The sequence below is a fragment of the Zingiber officinale genome, chromosome 2A (assembly GCF_018446385.1).
Source record: "Zingiber officinale cultivar Zhangliang chromosome 2A, Zo_v1.1, whole genome shotgun sequence".
Taxonomy (NCBI): domain Eukaryota; kingdom Viridiplantae; phylum Streptophyta; class Magnoliopsida; order Zingiberales; family Zingiberaceae; genus Zingiber; species Zingiber officinale.
The window spans coordinates 2673196-2688980 of record NC_055988.1 but is presented as its reverse complement, the minus strand read 5'-3'; the positions used below and the strand labels follow the sequence as shown (position 1 = coordinate 2688980).

At 39.1% G+C, this 15785-nt stretch overlaps 2 protein-coding genes across 2 annotated transcripts; both read right to left on the bottom strand.

Moving 5' to 3' along the window:
• Positions 1 to 783: 783 nt before the first annotated feature.
• LOC122040528 (syntaxin-52-like) lies at positions 784 to 4827 on the bottom strand. Its single transcript, XM_042599874.1, has 7 exons — positions 4701 to 4827; positions 2696 to 2946; positions 2102 to 2203; positions 1817 to 1920; positions 1648 to 1748; positions 1497 to 1541; positions 784 to 1237 (listed from the first exon to the last, which is right to left on the bottom strand). Exons 2-7 carry the CDS (start codon positions 2911 to 2913, stop codon positions 1106 to 1108), a joined length of 702 nt encoding a protein of 233 aa, XP_042455808.1. The 5' UTR covers positions 2914 to 2946; positions 4701 to 4827; the 3' UTR covers positions 784 to 1105.
• Positions 4828 to 12353: 7526 nt separating this feature from the next.
• Positions 12354 to 15270, bottom strand: LOC122040527 (disease resistance protein Pik-2-like). Its single transcript, XM_042599873.1, has one exon. It carries the CDS (start codon positions 15218 to 15220, stop codon positions 12443 to 12445), a length of 2778 nt encoding a protein of 925 aa, XP_042455807.1. The 5' UTR covers positions 15221 to 15270; the 3' UTR covers positions 12354 to 12442.
• Positions 15271 to 15785: the final 515 nt, after the last annotated feature.

Here is a 15785-nt window from a genome sequence, read left to right as displayed (position 1 = left end):
GATCCCTTCCAACTCACCACTTTACAAGGTCACAAAACCAGAGCCATGCCTCCTCAATTCATTCATTAAACCTCACTTACTGATCACCCTTCAAGGCTCTCCCTCTCCCTCTCCCTCTCCCTCTCCTAATTGCTATGGAGAAAATCCGGCAGCCGGGACGGTGGCTGGAGTTTGCAGGTGAAGTGACCAGCTAGAATTCCGGCCATGTAGGGCAACTTATGATCTTTGGCACCAGGCAAATTGAACACTTGGCTATTGTTGTTTCAGATTGATGATGACTCGTTTATGATGCAGTAGGAATTTATAGACTTACTGATGTATTTTGTTGTTCTATCTTCTGCGGTTCATGTCGTTCTCGTTTGCATTTCGATAATTGTTTCTTTAGATTGTTCATGTTTATCGTTGTGGTTTAAGTATTGTAGTGGAGCAAGATGAGCTTGGTAAGACTCAAATATGAGTTGTAATTTTGGCTCAAGGAATCATAATCATAAGTGGTGATGTGAGACCATAATAAATATGAAGATATAGTAGAGGATTAAACTCAATGACGTAGAAAGTTGGATGAAGAATTTTGTCTTGGAAAGGAGTTGGGAGCTTTTGCCTCCTCTAGTACAAGAAGCAAAGCATTCACAAGTAGCTGAATCATTTATTACAACAGCTAGGAGAAGATTCAGCATTACAATTTTGAACCTCAAAAACTAGATTTCATTATCCTGCTTTGAAGCACACATCACACAGTATAAATAAGGCCATAATTTTGCTCGAATTTGACAGTTGTTTACCTGAGTTATAAGCCATATTTTACATTGAATAAAAGCGAAAGACACCCAACATTATTCTTACTATTCTCCGGTACCGAGTGCAAATCAAACAAGTAAAGCACATGAACAATCGCAGCCTTGGAGGCAAACACTAGCACAAACCAAACCCACTAGAAAATTGCATGCACAAAAAGCACCCAGCATTATCCTCATTTTTCTCGAGCAGCGAATGCAAGCTCGATAAGTAAAACACATGAGAACGATCACAGTCTCAGAGGCGAACACTAGCAGAAACACCACACTCGAACATGGCATCATGACGTGACATTCTCGATGTCCCCCAACTACAAGTACTTGATGAGAGCCCAAACCACAGCAATCAGCACTGCAATGGCGACGATAGATAACAGCAGACACAAGCATGAACAACCACCTTTTGTGCGTTTGTTGAGGATTACCAGTCTCTTTTGAACTCTCTGCACGATCCAAATAGTCAAATAACTTCTATTCACAAGTGTCGAATACACCGCGAAATAAAGTGAAGAAATGATTTAAGTTCTAAAATAAGCAGTCAAGTATAACCTCAGCAGCCTAGTCATATACAAACATCCAGAAAGCATGGTTTTTTAATTGCTAATTTAACTTTAACTTTGTCATGCAAATATCAGCGGCCTATGCAAACTTATAACAAGGGCCACCAGACAGTAATCTAAAACAGTGAAAGGCTGTATCTACCTGTAACCGAGAGTCTGTTACACCGACTTGCTCGTCGACATCATCCTGCATCATTCCATAAACGTTAGCATCAACTGCCTTATAAACTTGAAAGTTGCTGAATAATTTTGCATCAAAAAGAAGCCTATTGCTTGGTAATGACATTACATACAATTAATCTTGTGTGTAGATCCAATTCCTCGTTAACTGCTAATGCGATATGTTTTGTGCTCAACACGGTCACCTCCAAGTTTTCAAGGCCCTCATCTTGCTCTGTAATATCAGATTAATAGATAACAATGTCTTCAATCAAGAATTAATAGAAAAAAATTGAGTCATACCTCTCATAATCTGCCTCTGTAAACCAACAATACCCTGATTATCAAGCCCAGCAGTTATCGTCGCCACATCAACTGGCTTTTTACCATCTCCAAGCAAGTCCTCTCTGTGTTAAATAAATGTTTAGTTCAATGTTGAGTAATTGACTATAATCATGACGACAGTAGCACCATGCCATGTATACGAACTATCTAAATGTGATCCATGAACTTCGACACGGAACAGAGACTTTATTATGGTAAAAATTTAAAGGTTGATATATTTTTTTAGCAATGTGTTAAGCAAACCTGTTTCCAAAGTTGGACATGTTTAACATGGACGCCAGCTGATTTGCTTTAGCATTCAGATTTGAAAACATCTCTTGGCGCTTATGCAAGTCTTTATCTTTTCTGCATTAAGAAGTCAGATAAGATGTGTGAAGAACAGATCATGTTACGAAAAGGAATGAATGGATGATACTAAGCCTACATCCAATAAAACAAAGCAACTTTCTTTACAGGACTTTATTACAATGCTCTGTCAATATACAAGGAAAAGATGCAACCTTATACAATCTAAAGATGGTATAATATCCTGCAAATTAAAGTGTAGACAAGGGAAACGAGTTGGACATGTAACAAATGATGTTAGCATAAAGGTAAAGACAGGTATAAATAAGCAAGATATATCAAAAAAAGAGAGTCAATCATGAACAAAAAAAACTCTACTAATACCTTTTCCTCAACATAACAATGCCCAATCAACTCTATTTTACTTTAATTTTATTGCAAAACCCTCATCATCAGTCAGGAATTATCAAATCCAATATAATTTGATTCCAGAATCACGATTGGAGACTCGATCTAAATGTAATACTAGGTGAAAGATACAAAAGCTCGTACATTGGCTGTGTGCTAGGAAGCTTTGAAAGAAGGGACTCCAAGTTCTCCAGTCTGGTCCGAAGAATTGTTATCTTCCTCCTCATTGCAGTTAAATGACGTTGGGTTTCAGGACCTGACGGCGGCAAAGAGCCCCTTTCAGAAATCAGAGCATTAATTTCATCAGAAAGCCTTGATGCTTCATTGAACTCCCTCGTCCATTGATCCAAAGAAGTGGCCATAGTTAGTGACAGGATCCACCAAGATAATCTCGACTGTAGAGAGTATATTCAATTATTAGTTTAAGTTTGTGGAAGTATATAGCATGAAATTGTATAGAAGAAATTGTTAAGATCGCTCCTGAGAACAGAATGAAATCATGACCTTGCTCTATTGGAAAAATGTTACTTCCAGGTCAACATAGCAAATTTAAGAAACGAAGCACAGAAATAATGCATAGAGATAGATTGATGATATTTAGCATTAACATGTTATTAGAACACCAACTTTTAAGCAACTAAAAACAGTAATGGACAGTAGATATGCAGTAGCAAGAACCAGAAGAGAAAATAGACCATGATCAATTGGCACGGGTTGTCAATCAAATAAGCATTCAAACTTCTACCAAGCCATTGCCTTACATTTCAATAATGGCAGCGAGATAAATGGGGAATTTCTCGAGTACAATTTAAACAACAAATGTTCTTATTTAATGCAGGTCCAACCCATGATGAAACCCAATATGACCCTTCAAACTTCAACAGAGCATAACACTCGGGACTTGAAACAGACGCTCTGTCAGTGGCCACGCATGTAGAATTCGAAAACCTACGTTTGTTACCGGTGAAACCGTAACCGCCAAATTTGGACTCCAAATTCCACCGTTTAAACCCTTTTCAGAGCCTTTTTGATATTTTTGGTAATTTTCATTTTTAGGGTAATTTTAGAGTTCCTGGTATTTATAGAAGAGAATTTGTTTTGATCCACATCCTATTTTGAGTTAAGATCGTTCAATTATGTACTTTCCTTTTTGGGTAAAAGATCTATTTCGTTTTTTATAAGATTGGAATTAAGATCTATTAATTGTAATTTCTTTCCTTTAATTAGGCCTTAGGTTGTTGTCTATATAAAAGTCCTGTTTAGATGTTGAAGAATTATCCACTTAGAGAACGACGTATTTCTCTTCGTTTTAGAAGGATCCTCTTCTTATTTTCTCCTTGATCTTCCATTTCTCTTAACTATTTTGTCAATTCTTTTCATGTTAAAAAAAAAATCTAGTTTTACATATTCAATTTTGGATAAATTTATCTGAATGAACCAAAATTATTCCATCTTAACTCTTTCGTATTGTTCATTATATTTCATAGATTCTTTCACAATTCCATAGACCCGAGACATTTCAATGATCTCAATCATATGGTTGAAATTGACTGTTTAAGAGTCAGAATCAATCCACAAAACACTACCAATTCACACTTCCAACTATAATAAACCACGATCTAAATCAAAACAAATCCGAAGCTACATATTTTAAGGAAAAACTCGTTTCCAAGAATCAAAGATATGCCAATTTCAACAAGGGATCAACATATTGCGACAATTTCCCAAGAACATTCCTCGATGAGAAGAAAAGTGGCAAAAAATTCTCTCAGACCTTTTTGCTCGGGAAGAGAACATCAAAAACACCTTTTTCTTCTTCTTCTTCTTCTTCTTCTTCTTTTCTTATCACTCCTAACTATCAGCATACCCTTCCTCTAGCACCCAGCTAGCTCCTACCTAAATCCTAACCCTAATAAAACGACCATATCCTACTCAGATATCGCCTAAATCGACCAAAATTCCATCTAGACCATAACCAAGATGCCACATCACGAAAATGCGCATCGATCCATTTAAACCCAGCGCGAACAAATCAAAATTGAACAAATCACCAGCAAATTGACCCGAAACGCAGGTCAACGACGGCGGGCAGGATCCAACATCCCGGCGGTTAAACTAGACAGGATTGCGAAGGAGGTGACAAGCTTACCTGACGCGAAGCTCGAAGGTGAGAAGGAGGGCGATCGGGCGAAAGGCGGAGCTCTGCCGTCCAATTAAGGCGGAGCGGAGCTCTGCCGTCGAGTAAAGGCGAATAGTGGCAAAGCTCGACAATTATAAAATTCAATAATTATATTTATAACAAACAATAATATTAAGTAATATTTGTATATTTTCCTTTTCCATTAAAGCATGTGATTATTGTGACAGGCGAAGACGCTCGCCATTAGCGCCTCCGCCAATTCGTCTCAGGGCAAACACGGAGGAGGTAAATCACGAACGGCTACTAGCTTTTAGAATAGTGACTAGCACATAAGAGAGATATTTTATCTCGACTTCGTCAAAATTTGAACCCCAGATCTTATTATGATAATACCTTATACGCTAACCACTAGATTGTCCCGAGAGGACATTAAAGCATGTGATTATGAGAATAGATTCAGAATATAAATTTTGGCAAAAATCATATTTATTTTGATTGAGGGTCACTGGTTGAGCTGGCGTCAAGGCCCATTTAGAGCCTGAAATAGCACGATAGTTGATGTCGCCACCAAATAAAAATGAAAGAAATATTTATGCGGAATGAATTCTCCGAAAATCTTTTAGATAGGTAAAGAGATAACAAATAAAATATCAATGATAAATACAAATACCTAGAGGCTACAATTCATTAAAAAAATGTTTTTTTAGGCATTTGACTATATATATATATATACACTGATATGGTGCATAATAGTGGGGTCCGATAAAATCTGAAGTTAAGGGAACGTGGCAGTCAGAAATCAAAGGGATGTGATAGTCATAAGTTAAGGGGACGTGACAGTCAAAAGTCAAGGCGATGTAATATTTCAACAATTGGGGAAGGAAAAGGTGGGATCGACCGAGGACATCAAGGACAGAGTACTCGGTCGGATTTTTTTCACAACCAGGAGGACAAATCTGTGATATTCAAGTCTGAGGCGCAAAGAGTAGTCGGACTACTATCGGACCCATTCCAACTAGTTGGGTTTTCTCTCAGTTCAGCCTACATATCTCAGTCTGGTCCTCCCAGTAGGCTAGCTCCCTACCGGCTCGAGCTTCCTTAGTCACACTTCGGCTGGACAGGGGGCGGTACACGACAACACAGTCAAGGAATCGTAACTGTCTGTCAGAGAATAACTGTTATATGTCAGAGAATATTACAATGGTCGGCGGGTATCCGCGAGTGGAACCTTCACCAGAGGATGTCACACGTCCTCCATCACCAGATAGGTCCTGACACCTAACATTCCCTGACATCAGTCAGGTTCCAAGGGTACTCACTGTCATATAAAAGGGAGGTCCTCTCCCTTGTGCATGCACGCTCTCTCGCACATTCGCACTTGTCTTCTACTTTTCTTTTCCTTCGTACACTGTTCTTCTGGGGAAAAAGTATCTGGCTTGAGCATCGGAGGGCTTGTGCCGAGAACTTTTTCCCTAGTTTTTGGCCTCTAATATTCTGCATACTTGTCTGAGTGTGCGCAGAGCTCAAGTACCACTCGTTAAGTCATTATCGTCGGCCATCACCATGTGGGGGTCTACGTTTGCAAGTGCATACAAGAAAGGTGTTCCAGTCGCCCCTCTGTCAACTCCAGCGATAGCTCGTCCGACCTTCATCTGACTCAGATTCCGGATGGGATCATTTACAATTATTAATTAACATATTCACTTATATATACCAAGATGGGAAGAGTCACTGCAATCTATGAGCGCAAAGAAGGGCGATGCTGTGGATACATAGGAGTTTGGATCCTCTCTTCTGAAATCATGTGTCTCCTCTGTCTTGCTCGCCGATCAAACGGACTAAATCACATTTCAAGGATGTTACACATATCTCAAGGATATTATGACCGTCTGATCAACAAGGAGACACGGGAACATATGATTTTGAGACAGAGGATCCAAACTAGATACATAGAATGTTTAAATTTTAATTTTCATGCCTGATTCAAGAACAATACAGCACAACTGCATAGAACAGTGATTGATATTATTATAAATCTTTATATTATATTGGTTTCATATAGTCACTCTTATTTTGAAGAACAATTTATTAAGAGAGCCATGTTTGAAGATTACATTACATTCTGCTTTAGAAATACCAAGGTGATACAAGATATTATGAGCATATCCAAATATGATGTGATAGTTAAAATTAAGGTGAGATAGTAGTCTAAGTCAAGGAGAGGTGATAGTCAAAAGGGCACCCTCAATAGTGCTTGGCTCCTCGCCCAACGCTAGGGCTCCCAATCGAAGGACGACTGACCCTAGAGTTGGTCGAGCCTAGGGGGCCTAGTTTTTTACTTCCTTGCCAACACTCAATGTATATCCGACCATCCATCATCCGTTCGGGCTGAAGCAAGGACCGACCTGTCATAAGACTAGTTGAGAATATATTCAGCCAGGCCCCAGGAGCTCGGTCTTCCAATTTCAGAGTACAGCTCCATATACAACCGGATTGACATATGAGCTTTCATTGTTCATTGATTCTCCGATCCTCCTACATATGGGTGGCCTGATATAAAGTTGACCGAGGTTACAGAGCTCAAGATATCACTTCAGGGACAGACTTCCAAATATAAGGACGACCAATTGAAAGCACCGGTTGAGCCTTTCGGCGTTCAGTTCCCCATTCTCCAGAAGCAAGCATCCTTGCCTAAGGTTGGTCTATCATAAAACTGCCCAGACCTAGGGAAATCGGTTCCCTATTGCATAATCAGATTTACATCACTCGATATATATCCGAGCGGCCTTAAGGGTCGAACGTCCTACCATACTCAATACTCTGCTTATGCAATGTGTGTCCAACCCGGTCAGGATGCATTCAGGAGACAACATTATCAGAGAATCACAACAACTTATCAGAGAATATCAATCGTTTGTCAAAAAATATTCTCCTGATATTATAAGGCATTCAATGAAACCTTCCTCGAAGGTGACTCTGCATTTTCCCTTAATAGACATATTATGACAGCATATTCCTTCAACCTCTTTATTAATGACGTTAGCTACAAAAAGGGTACACACGGGTAATGGAAGATTCCTCGGATAGTAACTATACACCTCCCAGGCTATACGTATTCCCTTACTCAACAACTTCTGACTATTAAGATATATACTAAAAGTTTAGCTTTTTTAAACATTTATTATAAAATAAGAATCACATTAGTCAAATGTTTACATTTATATGCTAAATGTAGTTGTTCATTTAATTTATATTGTAGATAACATGGTGTGTAGTATCACACAGAAGATCATGTTATCAGTTCCTTATAAATTATAAATAGTAGCTCACGACCAAGATGGATAGGGGCAAACCATTGGAATGGTCGTAGTGTAATTTGATATTAGTTTATGTTGACTATAAAATTACACTAGTACATTATGAGTGTATTGAGCAGGACCATTTAAGGTTGTTTCTTTTTATACTGACTACATAAAAGGACAAGGCCTCAGTTATTATGGATGTGCGTACTCTTAATCATGATATAATAACAAGCATGTATACTTAATATTTATTTCTTTAATTTATCAAAAGGTGAAATTTAGTTCATTAAATCAAGAGGCCTGATAAGTTGGGAAATGATATTATTTATATGGTGTGTTGTTGATTATAGAATGAAACTGTGTCCTAGTGCTCTACGTTGATGATGCCCCCTTGAGGAATTCATAAGGATTGTCATGTAAACCCTGCAGGTGGACTTAGTCTGACATGACAATAAGGTTGAGTGGTACTACTCTTGGAGTTAGATATTAATTAAGTGAGTTGTCAGTAACTCATTTAATTAGTGAGCATTTGATATCTTAAACACAGGGAGATTAACACACTCATGATAAGAAGGAGCTCATATAGTAATATGGGATTGGTGCGGTAGTGCAATAATAACTCTTTAGTGGTATGAGTTATTATTGATGAACTTGAGTTAGGTGTTCGGGGCGAACATGGGAAGCTCAAGCTCATCGAGAGACCAAAATCAATTCCTCCTCTCGGTCCCTGTTGTAGACTCTTATTTTTAAAGTCATATATCCACCTAAGGTCCAACTTCTTACCCATCTTATGGTAGCCGGCCAAGCCAAGCTTGGAGCCTAAGCAAGGGCTGGCCAAACCAAGCTAAAGAAGGGAGTCAAGTTGTGGCCGGCCCAAGCTTGGAGCCCAAGCTAGGTGGTCAGCCGCATTAAATTAAAAGGGGTGTTTTAAATTTTAAAAATCTTTCCTTATGTGGAAGCCATGATTTTAAAACAGAGTTTTAAAATTTTAAAATATTTCATTTTATAGTTTTTTACAAAGGATTAAAAGAAAGATATGATATCTTTCCTTATTTGTAGTTTTCTATAATGTTGAAAAGAAAGATTTTAATTTTTGGATAAAACTTTCCTTTTTTAACCATTCATATGTTTTTAAAAGAGAGATTTTAATTTCTAAAATTTTTCTTTTATAACCAACCATGAAGGAATTAAAAAAGAGAAATTTTTAATTAAAATTTTTTACCAGAAACAAAGAAGAAAGTTTTAATTTTATGTTTAAAACTTTCCTTGTTTGGAACACAAGAGGGTGGCCGGCCATGACATGATTAAAAGGAAGTTTTAATTTAATTTTCCTTTTTAGTCATTAGCAAGGAAAATAAAGAAATTTAATTATGTTTAAAACTTTTCTTTTTTGCTATGACCAAGGATTATAAAAGAGAGGGAGGGGGTGCTCCATGAGATAATACATCTTCTATTCCTCCTCTCTTATTCCTTGTGGTCAGCCCTCTATTCCTTCATCTTCTCCTTTTCTTCTTCTTTGTGGCCGGCGACATCAACCTCTTGGAGTTCCATTGGTGGCTGAATTTTGCTTGAAGAAGAAGAAGAGAAATGAGGCATTGTTTCCTAGCATTCCTTGGAGATTGGTTGGTGGCCAAAACTCATCATCTTTTGGAGGTTGTTGGTGGCCGAAACTTGGAAGCAAGAAGAGAAGGCTTGGATGGATTTCATCTTGATAGATCATCACTCACACGACATCCAAGAGAAGGAGAGGAATACAACAGAAGATCAAGAGGTCTATAAGCAACAAAAAGGTATAACTAGTTATTTGTTTCCACATCATAACTAGTTCATCTTTTTGTATAGATCTTGAAAAACCAAACACAAGAGGCTATCGATTTTAGTTATCGTTTTTGTTATCGATTTTATTTTTCAATTTCACGTTTCGATATTGTGCTTCTATTGAGGTCTCTGTAGTTAAATCTAATTTACTGTAAGAAGTTAAATATCAGTTTTCTTTGAAAGGTTTTGACTAGGTAGTGGTGGATGGTCCCATACCCAAGAAGGCCTAGTGACTCTCCACATTTGTCCTGGAAGCCAATCCTTGAAATAGATATTTGATAACTTCTGTATTATGGTTTAACTTATGAAGAACACATCGGTTAAACTTGGATAAATAATGTTAAGTTTCGTTTGTAATCCAAGTTTAACTCCTAAAGATTGAACTTGAATTAATAATGTTAAGTTCCGTTTGCGATTCAAGTTTAACTTCAGTAGAGCACAATGGTAGCTAGGAAAGTTCTGTGCTTGTATAAAATTTTTATACAGGAGAACAGAACAGAATCCAGGTGTAGCAACCAACACTGACACCCGACATTCTTTGTCACCTCATGATTGCGAAGGTTATAGAGGTGATAAAGAAGGATCCTCTCCGATGGTAAGGTACACTTAATTGCACACTTACATACACTCTCTATATACCTTCTTACGTGTGTGCCCTACTATTGGATTACTATTCTACTTCCCGCTCGGACAATACACTGACTTGAGCGTCGGAGGGTCTTCACCAGGGGTCTCTTCCCTGGTTTTTGGCACTGACATTCCGTTTGTCTTGAGTGTGTGAAAAGAGGATCTATGCACCAGCTCATAACCCATTCTTTGATCTAAAAGTCTTCGTCAGGTGAACACCGTAGCTACCTACCAAGCGCACCATCTCCAGTTTTTTGATAGGGTCACAAGGCATAGTGTTAGTGTGTGCACTTATGTGCCAAGACACTCCTTATGTATTTTGTGGATAATCATTTAATAAAGGCAAGAATTTATCATTGATTATTTACTTTTCTGTACGTATATGATTAATGATAAAGTCTCACAGATTAATGGGTATATTAATCTGAAAACCGTCCTTGATCGGATAGATATCTAGAGGGGACATGGATATCTAGATCAACGCTAAGTATAACTAGGTCGAGATAGACCGAGGGATGGATATCCAAGTTGTACTTGGAGGTGCCTTGAATTTAGAGGTACATTGGATACAACATACTCAAGAGGAGACCACATATTAAGCATCATTGGTTATTTCTCTTATGAACGAGTGTAACTGATCTTTTGACTTGAGACCTTCATTTATTCTATGCGTGGAGTTATATGCTTTGACGCCGTTAAAAGCAGTCTTTAATCAGATTGTGATTAATATGGTAGTTGGGTGTATGACAAAGCGTAGAGAGAATAGTGTTGAGTCAATAGAGGATTCATCGCTCTTTTGGATTATGAGTTAACATTCTGGCTGCTTGATAGAGATATTAGTGACTCAAAATCCATAGCTATGGAAGGAATGATTTATCATTCAAGAGGAGTCTATTATATCTTAAAAATCAAGTAAAACAATTAATTTGGTAATGATGCATAATGTATCGAATTAATTAGGATGTAGGCTTAGATGAAGAGATTGAATTACACAGTAATCGGTTCATGGTGGTTTACAGCTTATGACTGATATTAATTTTATCACGTTGAGTGACTAAAAACTATTGCTAGACGGTTACCTTAGTCTGTGTATGGATTTACATTGCCTTCGTGTATAAAACCTAGAGAGTCGCACGCATAACACCTAGACATGAACAATGGTATCGAAAGCTGGTCGAGATCAAGATCAAATATGGATTTATTTGATAAAAAAAAAAAAAGAATTCGAATAGCCATAATCATGTTGATTAATAGAAAATTCAAAAAGTCATCATAATTGATAATTAATGAAGAAGTTGAATAGTCATCATAATGAAGGTTATAAATGAAGAATTTATGGAGCATATAACTCTTCATCTTTCTAATTAATGAAGATCATAAATGATGAATTAATTAAAGCTTAACTCTTCGTATTCCTTGGAGGCTATAAGTAGCCATCCTTGGAAAGATGCAAGGGAAAAATTGATTCTCTCAGAGTTTTCCTCGTTGACTTCTTTGCTTTTCTTCTACCGGAAGAAATCGGTAGTGCTTCCAAGGTTTTGTCGATCCAAGAGACTAACATTTAACGAATCGTATCAAGTTCGTGATCTAGTGCGCGTGGATACCACTAGAGGAGTCACACATGGGGCTTTTATCTGTCTATCTGTCTGTGATATTATTCACACCTATGAGCTCTTATCTATCTATCTGCCTGTGATATCATTCACACCTATCGAGAACTCGAGGTATGTTTTATATTATTTTTTTGTGTAAAATTATATGTACCACGAAAGATCCATAATTCAACATACGTCTTCCGCTGCGCTCCGAACCCAACACATAGTGGAAGAGATTGACAAACGATAATTTGAATAGCCAAACAAGTTTGAGAATTAATCATAATAGAAGAGATTAACAATGGATAAGTCGAAGCGCGAACTAGAATACACAACTCACCTGTTAATAAAGTCATCTCTGCATTGCATTGCATTGAGAGAATGCCCTTCTTCATATGCCTTAAGCAGGCTACAATTGGTTTACAAAACATTTGGGACGATTTGAATGGTTTGCTGCAATATCTTTGACCATCTCACTTATATGTTCATTAAAAGTAAGAATGTAAATCTCCCTTAGCCCATGCAGATGTTCTATGCCATTGACAGATTCAGGGGGGAAAAATATTTCCAGAATTTCGAGGCTTCGGACTGCACCTACTCTGAAACTCACATGTTGGCATTTAATTTGCAGGAACTTAAGTTGTGCGAACCCTCCCCGATCGAAGACCAAATCCTCATCATTATTGACGAATGACTTAAATCCTAGTTTTAAGTTGACCAAAGCGGGGAGATTTCTCAAGACTTGTAGATCCTCAAGCTGCAGTAGTGTGCCGACCAGAGATATCTTGACAACATGCTTCAGAGATGCAAACCAAGGAGGCAATTGGCCAAGTCTGCAACCTATCTGCAACTTGCAGAGCAGCAACGGCGGCGAAGCTACCTCATCTAGTGCATTTTTCAGACTGACGTTTACCGGAGGAAAAATCGTTAGAGATCGAAGTGTGCCATTGAGCTTCGAGAGCAGGGCTCTGATCTCCTCCAGCATTCTGAGTGATAGATCATGTTCACCAAAAGTGATGGCGAGCTTCTGGAGGTCGACAAGCTCACCAATCTCCTGTAGCGACTGCATCTTATCAGCATATGCCATTCCAAACGCGACGAGTCTTTTCAACTTCCCTATTCCTTTCAGGAACTTAAATCCTTGGGGACCAGCAAGCAGATAGACCAGTTTTTGGAGTTTGACCATGGTATTGGGCAGTTCTTTAATCCTAGTTCCTCTCATATCCAAAAACTCTAGATTTTGCAAATCTCCTATTGAATCTGGCAATTCAGATAATCCAGTATTTCTCAGAGACAAGTACTTCAAAAGAAACAACTTGGAAAAGCTCTTGGGGTGGAGATCAAACAAGGCCTCGCATCCTTCCAGGTCAATTGCCCTCAACTGCCTCTGCTTTCTATAATCCTTCGGTGGTGGTACATCCTCGCCAAATGCAGTGAAGGATCGGAGGTGGGAGAGGTCATTGGCAGGCACTAGTACTCCACTGCTTCCTCGGCGCCATGATAAGCGTCTTATCTTCTGATGCTGCGGCGGAATTGTGGGGTGCTCATTCAGTAGCACCGCAAAGTTCTCCTTCTTCGATATCGAGAGTATGACATCGAGCATCATGTCATGGACGCGGCATGACTTCACTGTCCCACTATCGTCAAATTGCGATGGCTGCACCAAGCTACGACCCACCAACTGGTTGAAGCAGCGCTCGGCGACTTTCTCAGCGGGGAAGCCGTCTATGCCACTCACAATCCCTTCAGCAATCCATCGTCTGATCAGACGCTTCCGATGAATCTCAAAATCCTCGGGGAAGATGCCCAAGAACAAGCAGCAAGGCTTGAGATGGTAAGGCAAGTCATTGTAACTCAAAAGTAGTATACGATGAATCTTCGACAGTATATCGTTAGTTTGTATCTCCAAACGAAGGTGGTCGCGCAAGTCTTTCCATTCCTCAAGTTTTTTATCAGACCTGGAAGCCAGAACACCTCCGATTGTCACAATCGCAAGTGGCAGCCCATCGCACTTTTGCAAGATTTCTCTGCCAACATTTTCTAGCTCTGGAGGACAATTATAATCAGGTGCTTCAAATACTCTTCTACAGAATAACTCCCAAGATAGCTGACATGATAAAGGAGAGATTTTAAATATAAATTGATGATTACGAGAACAACTTGTATTTGCTACTTCCTCGATGCGGGTGGTCACTATGACCCTACTTCCTTCTCTACCCGGTGGCAATGCGATGCTCAAGCTTTCCCATGTGTCAGTTCTCCAAACGTCATCAAAAATAAGCATATACCTCTTTCCATGGAGATGACCTCTGACTGTCTGCACCAGTTGTGACTCCTCCATCATGTTCAGAAGTTGCTCAGTGTTCAAACTGGCATCTGGGCACCCTAAAACATCTCGGATTTGTTGCTCATCGACAGAAATTTGTAGAATAATCTTTTTGAGAAGCTCTCTGATGCTGTAATTTTGTGATACTACGATCCAAGCTCGAGGTTGGAAGTGACTTCCGGCGATAATTATAGAATTGTCATAAACTGTCTTAGCCAAAGTTGTCTTTCCTAAACCACCTAAGCCGACTATAGAAATCACTGTGAGCTCGAGACGGTTCTCGTCCATCACCCACCCGATTATCTTATCTCTGCGCTGGTTGATGCCCACGAGTTGAGCTTCCTCTACAAAATGGCCGATGATCCGTGGATCGGAGTATCTACCGGCCATTTCCAAGCTGGTGGCGGTGCCAGAGCTTGTAGCTTCATTTGGGTGGGAATAGCGATCGTGCCTCTTTCTGACTTTTTCTACCTGAACCTTCAATTTCTTAAGCCTCGAAGCCATGTCATGGCGAGCTTTCAATGATTTTATATCGCGGAGGAAGTGCTTGAAAAATGCCTTGACTCCGTTCTCGTCGTAGGGTGTCGATCGGAGACGGAGACGGCATACGAACTCATCGATCGAGTCTTCGGCATCGTAAGCCACCTCCCTCACTTCCTGCACCCAGTTCTGGAGTTGATCGTCCAGATTGCGCCTGGTCGACATGGCAGTCAAGAAAGACGTGACGCTTCTGAGCTCAGCGACTATGTCGCAGACATCATCTTCGACTCCCGCCAGCAACGCGGCTTCTTCCTCTAGCATCTTCTCTAGCTTTCCCGCAATGGACAGAAAGGAGAAGTCGACAACCTTCATAGCCATCATCGTCGCCAAGCTGCCAGAGAACTCTGGTTCTCTTGTTTGAGTTTGACTTTGGAACACTGATTGAACATAATTCATACGATGGAAACATTTAAAAAAGATGAAATTATTATCAACCGTATTAAATTAAATAAAGTGGCTTACAGCTGTAGCTCCAAGCAGGTTTAGTGCTTCTTATATTGTTCCAAATCTCACCATATAATAGGATTCCATTTGACATTAAAATAGAATTTATCAATATAATTTATATAGGATGATCATGACTTAAATCCGGGACATAGCGTACTGATTAGGTGGTTCTATTATTGACCGTGGAAGATAAAAATCCTAATGGCACGGAAGAACTTGTACAGCAAAGATAGGAAATGAGAGAAAAAAAAATTGTTAGTCACGGAGTTAGGGAGGGGTTTTCGGTGCAGGTACTTTGATAGCTTAAGTTAAATAACAGGCATGTGATGGTAAGACCTCGCGTACCTAATTAACAGAGAGGATATCTTTTTATACCGTCTCTCGTAACCTTCGTAATTAATGAGGTGGAAGAGAATATTTGTTGTCAGAGTATGTTGGA

Excerpts from the sequence above, each read along its gene's own strand:
- LOC122040528 (XM_042599874.1), bottom strand. The coding sequence starts at position 2,913 with ATGGCCACTTCTTTGGATCAATGGACGAGGGAGTTCAATGAAGCATCA. Across the intron at positions 2,204-2,695 it reads CTTCCTAGCACACAGCCAAT|AAAAGATAAAGACTTGCATA; the intron begins GTACGAGCTTTT and ends TTCTTAATGCAG. Across the intron at positions 1,749-1,816 it reads ACAGAGGCAGATTATGAGAG|AGCAAGATGAGGGCCTTGAA; the intron begins GTATGACTCAAT and ends CTGATATTACAG.
- LOC122040527 (XM_042599873.1), bottom strand. The coding sequence starts at position 15,220 with ATGATGGCTATGAAGGTTGTCGACTTCTCCTTTCTGTCCATTGCGGGA.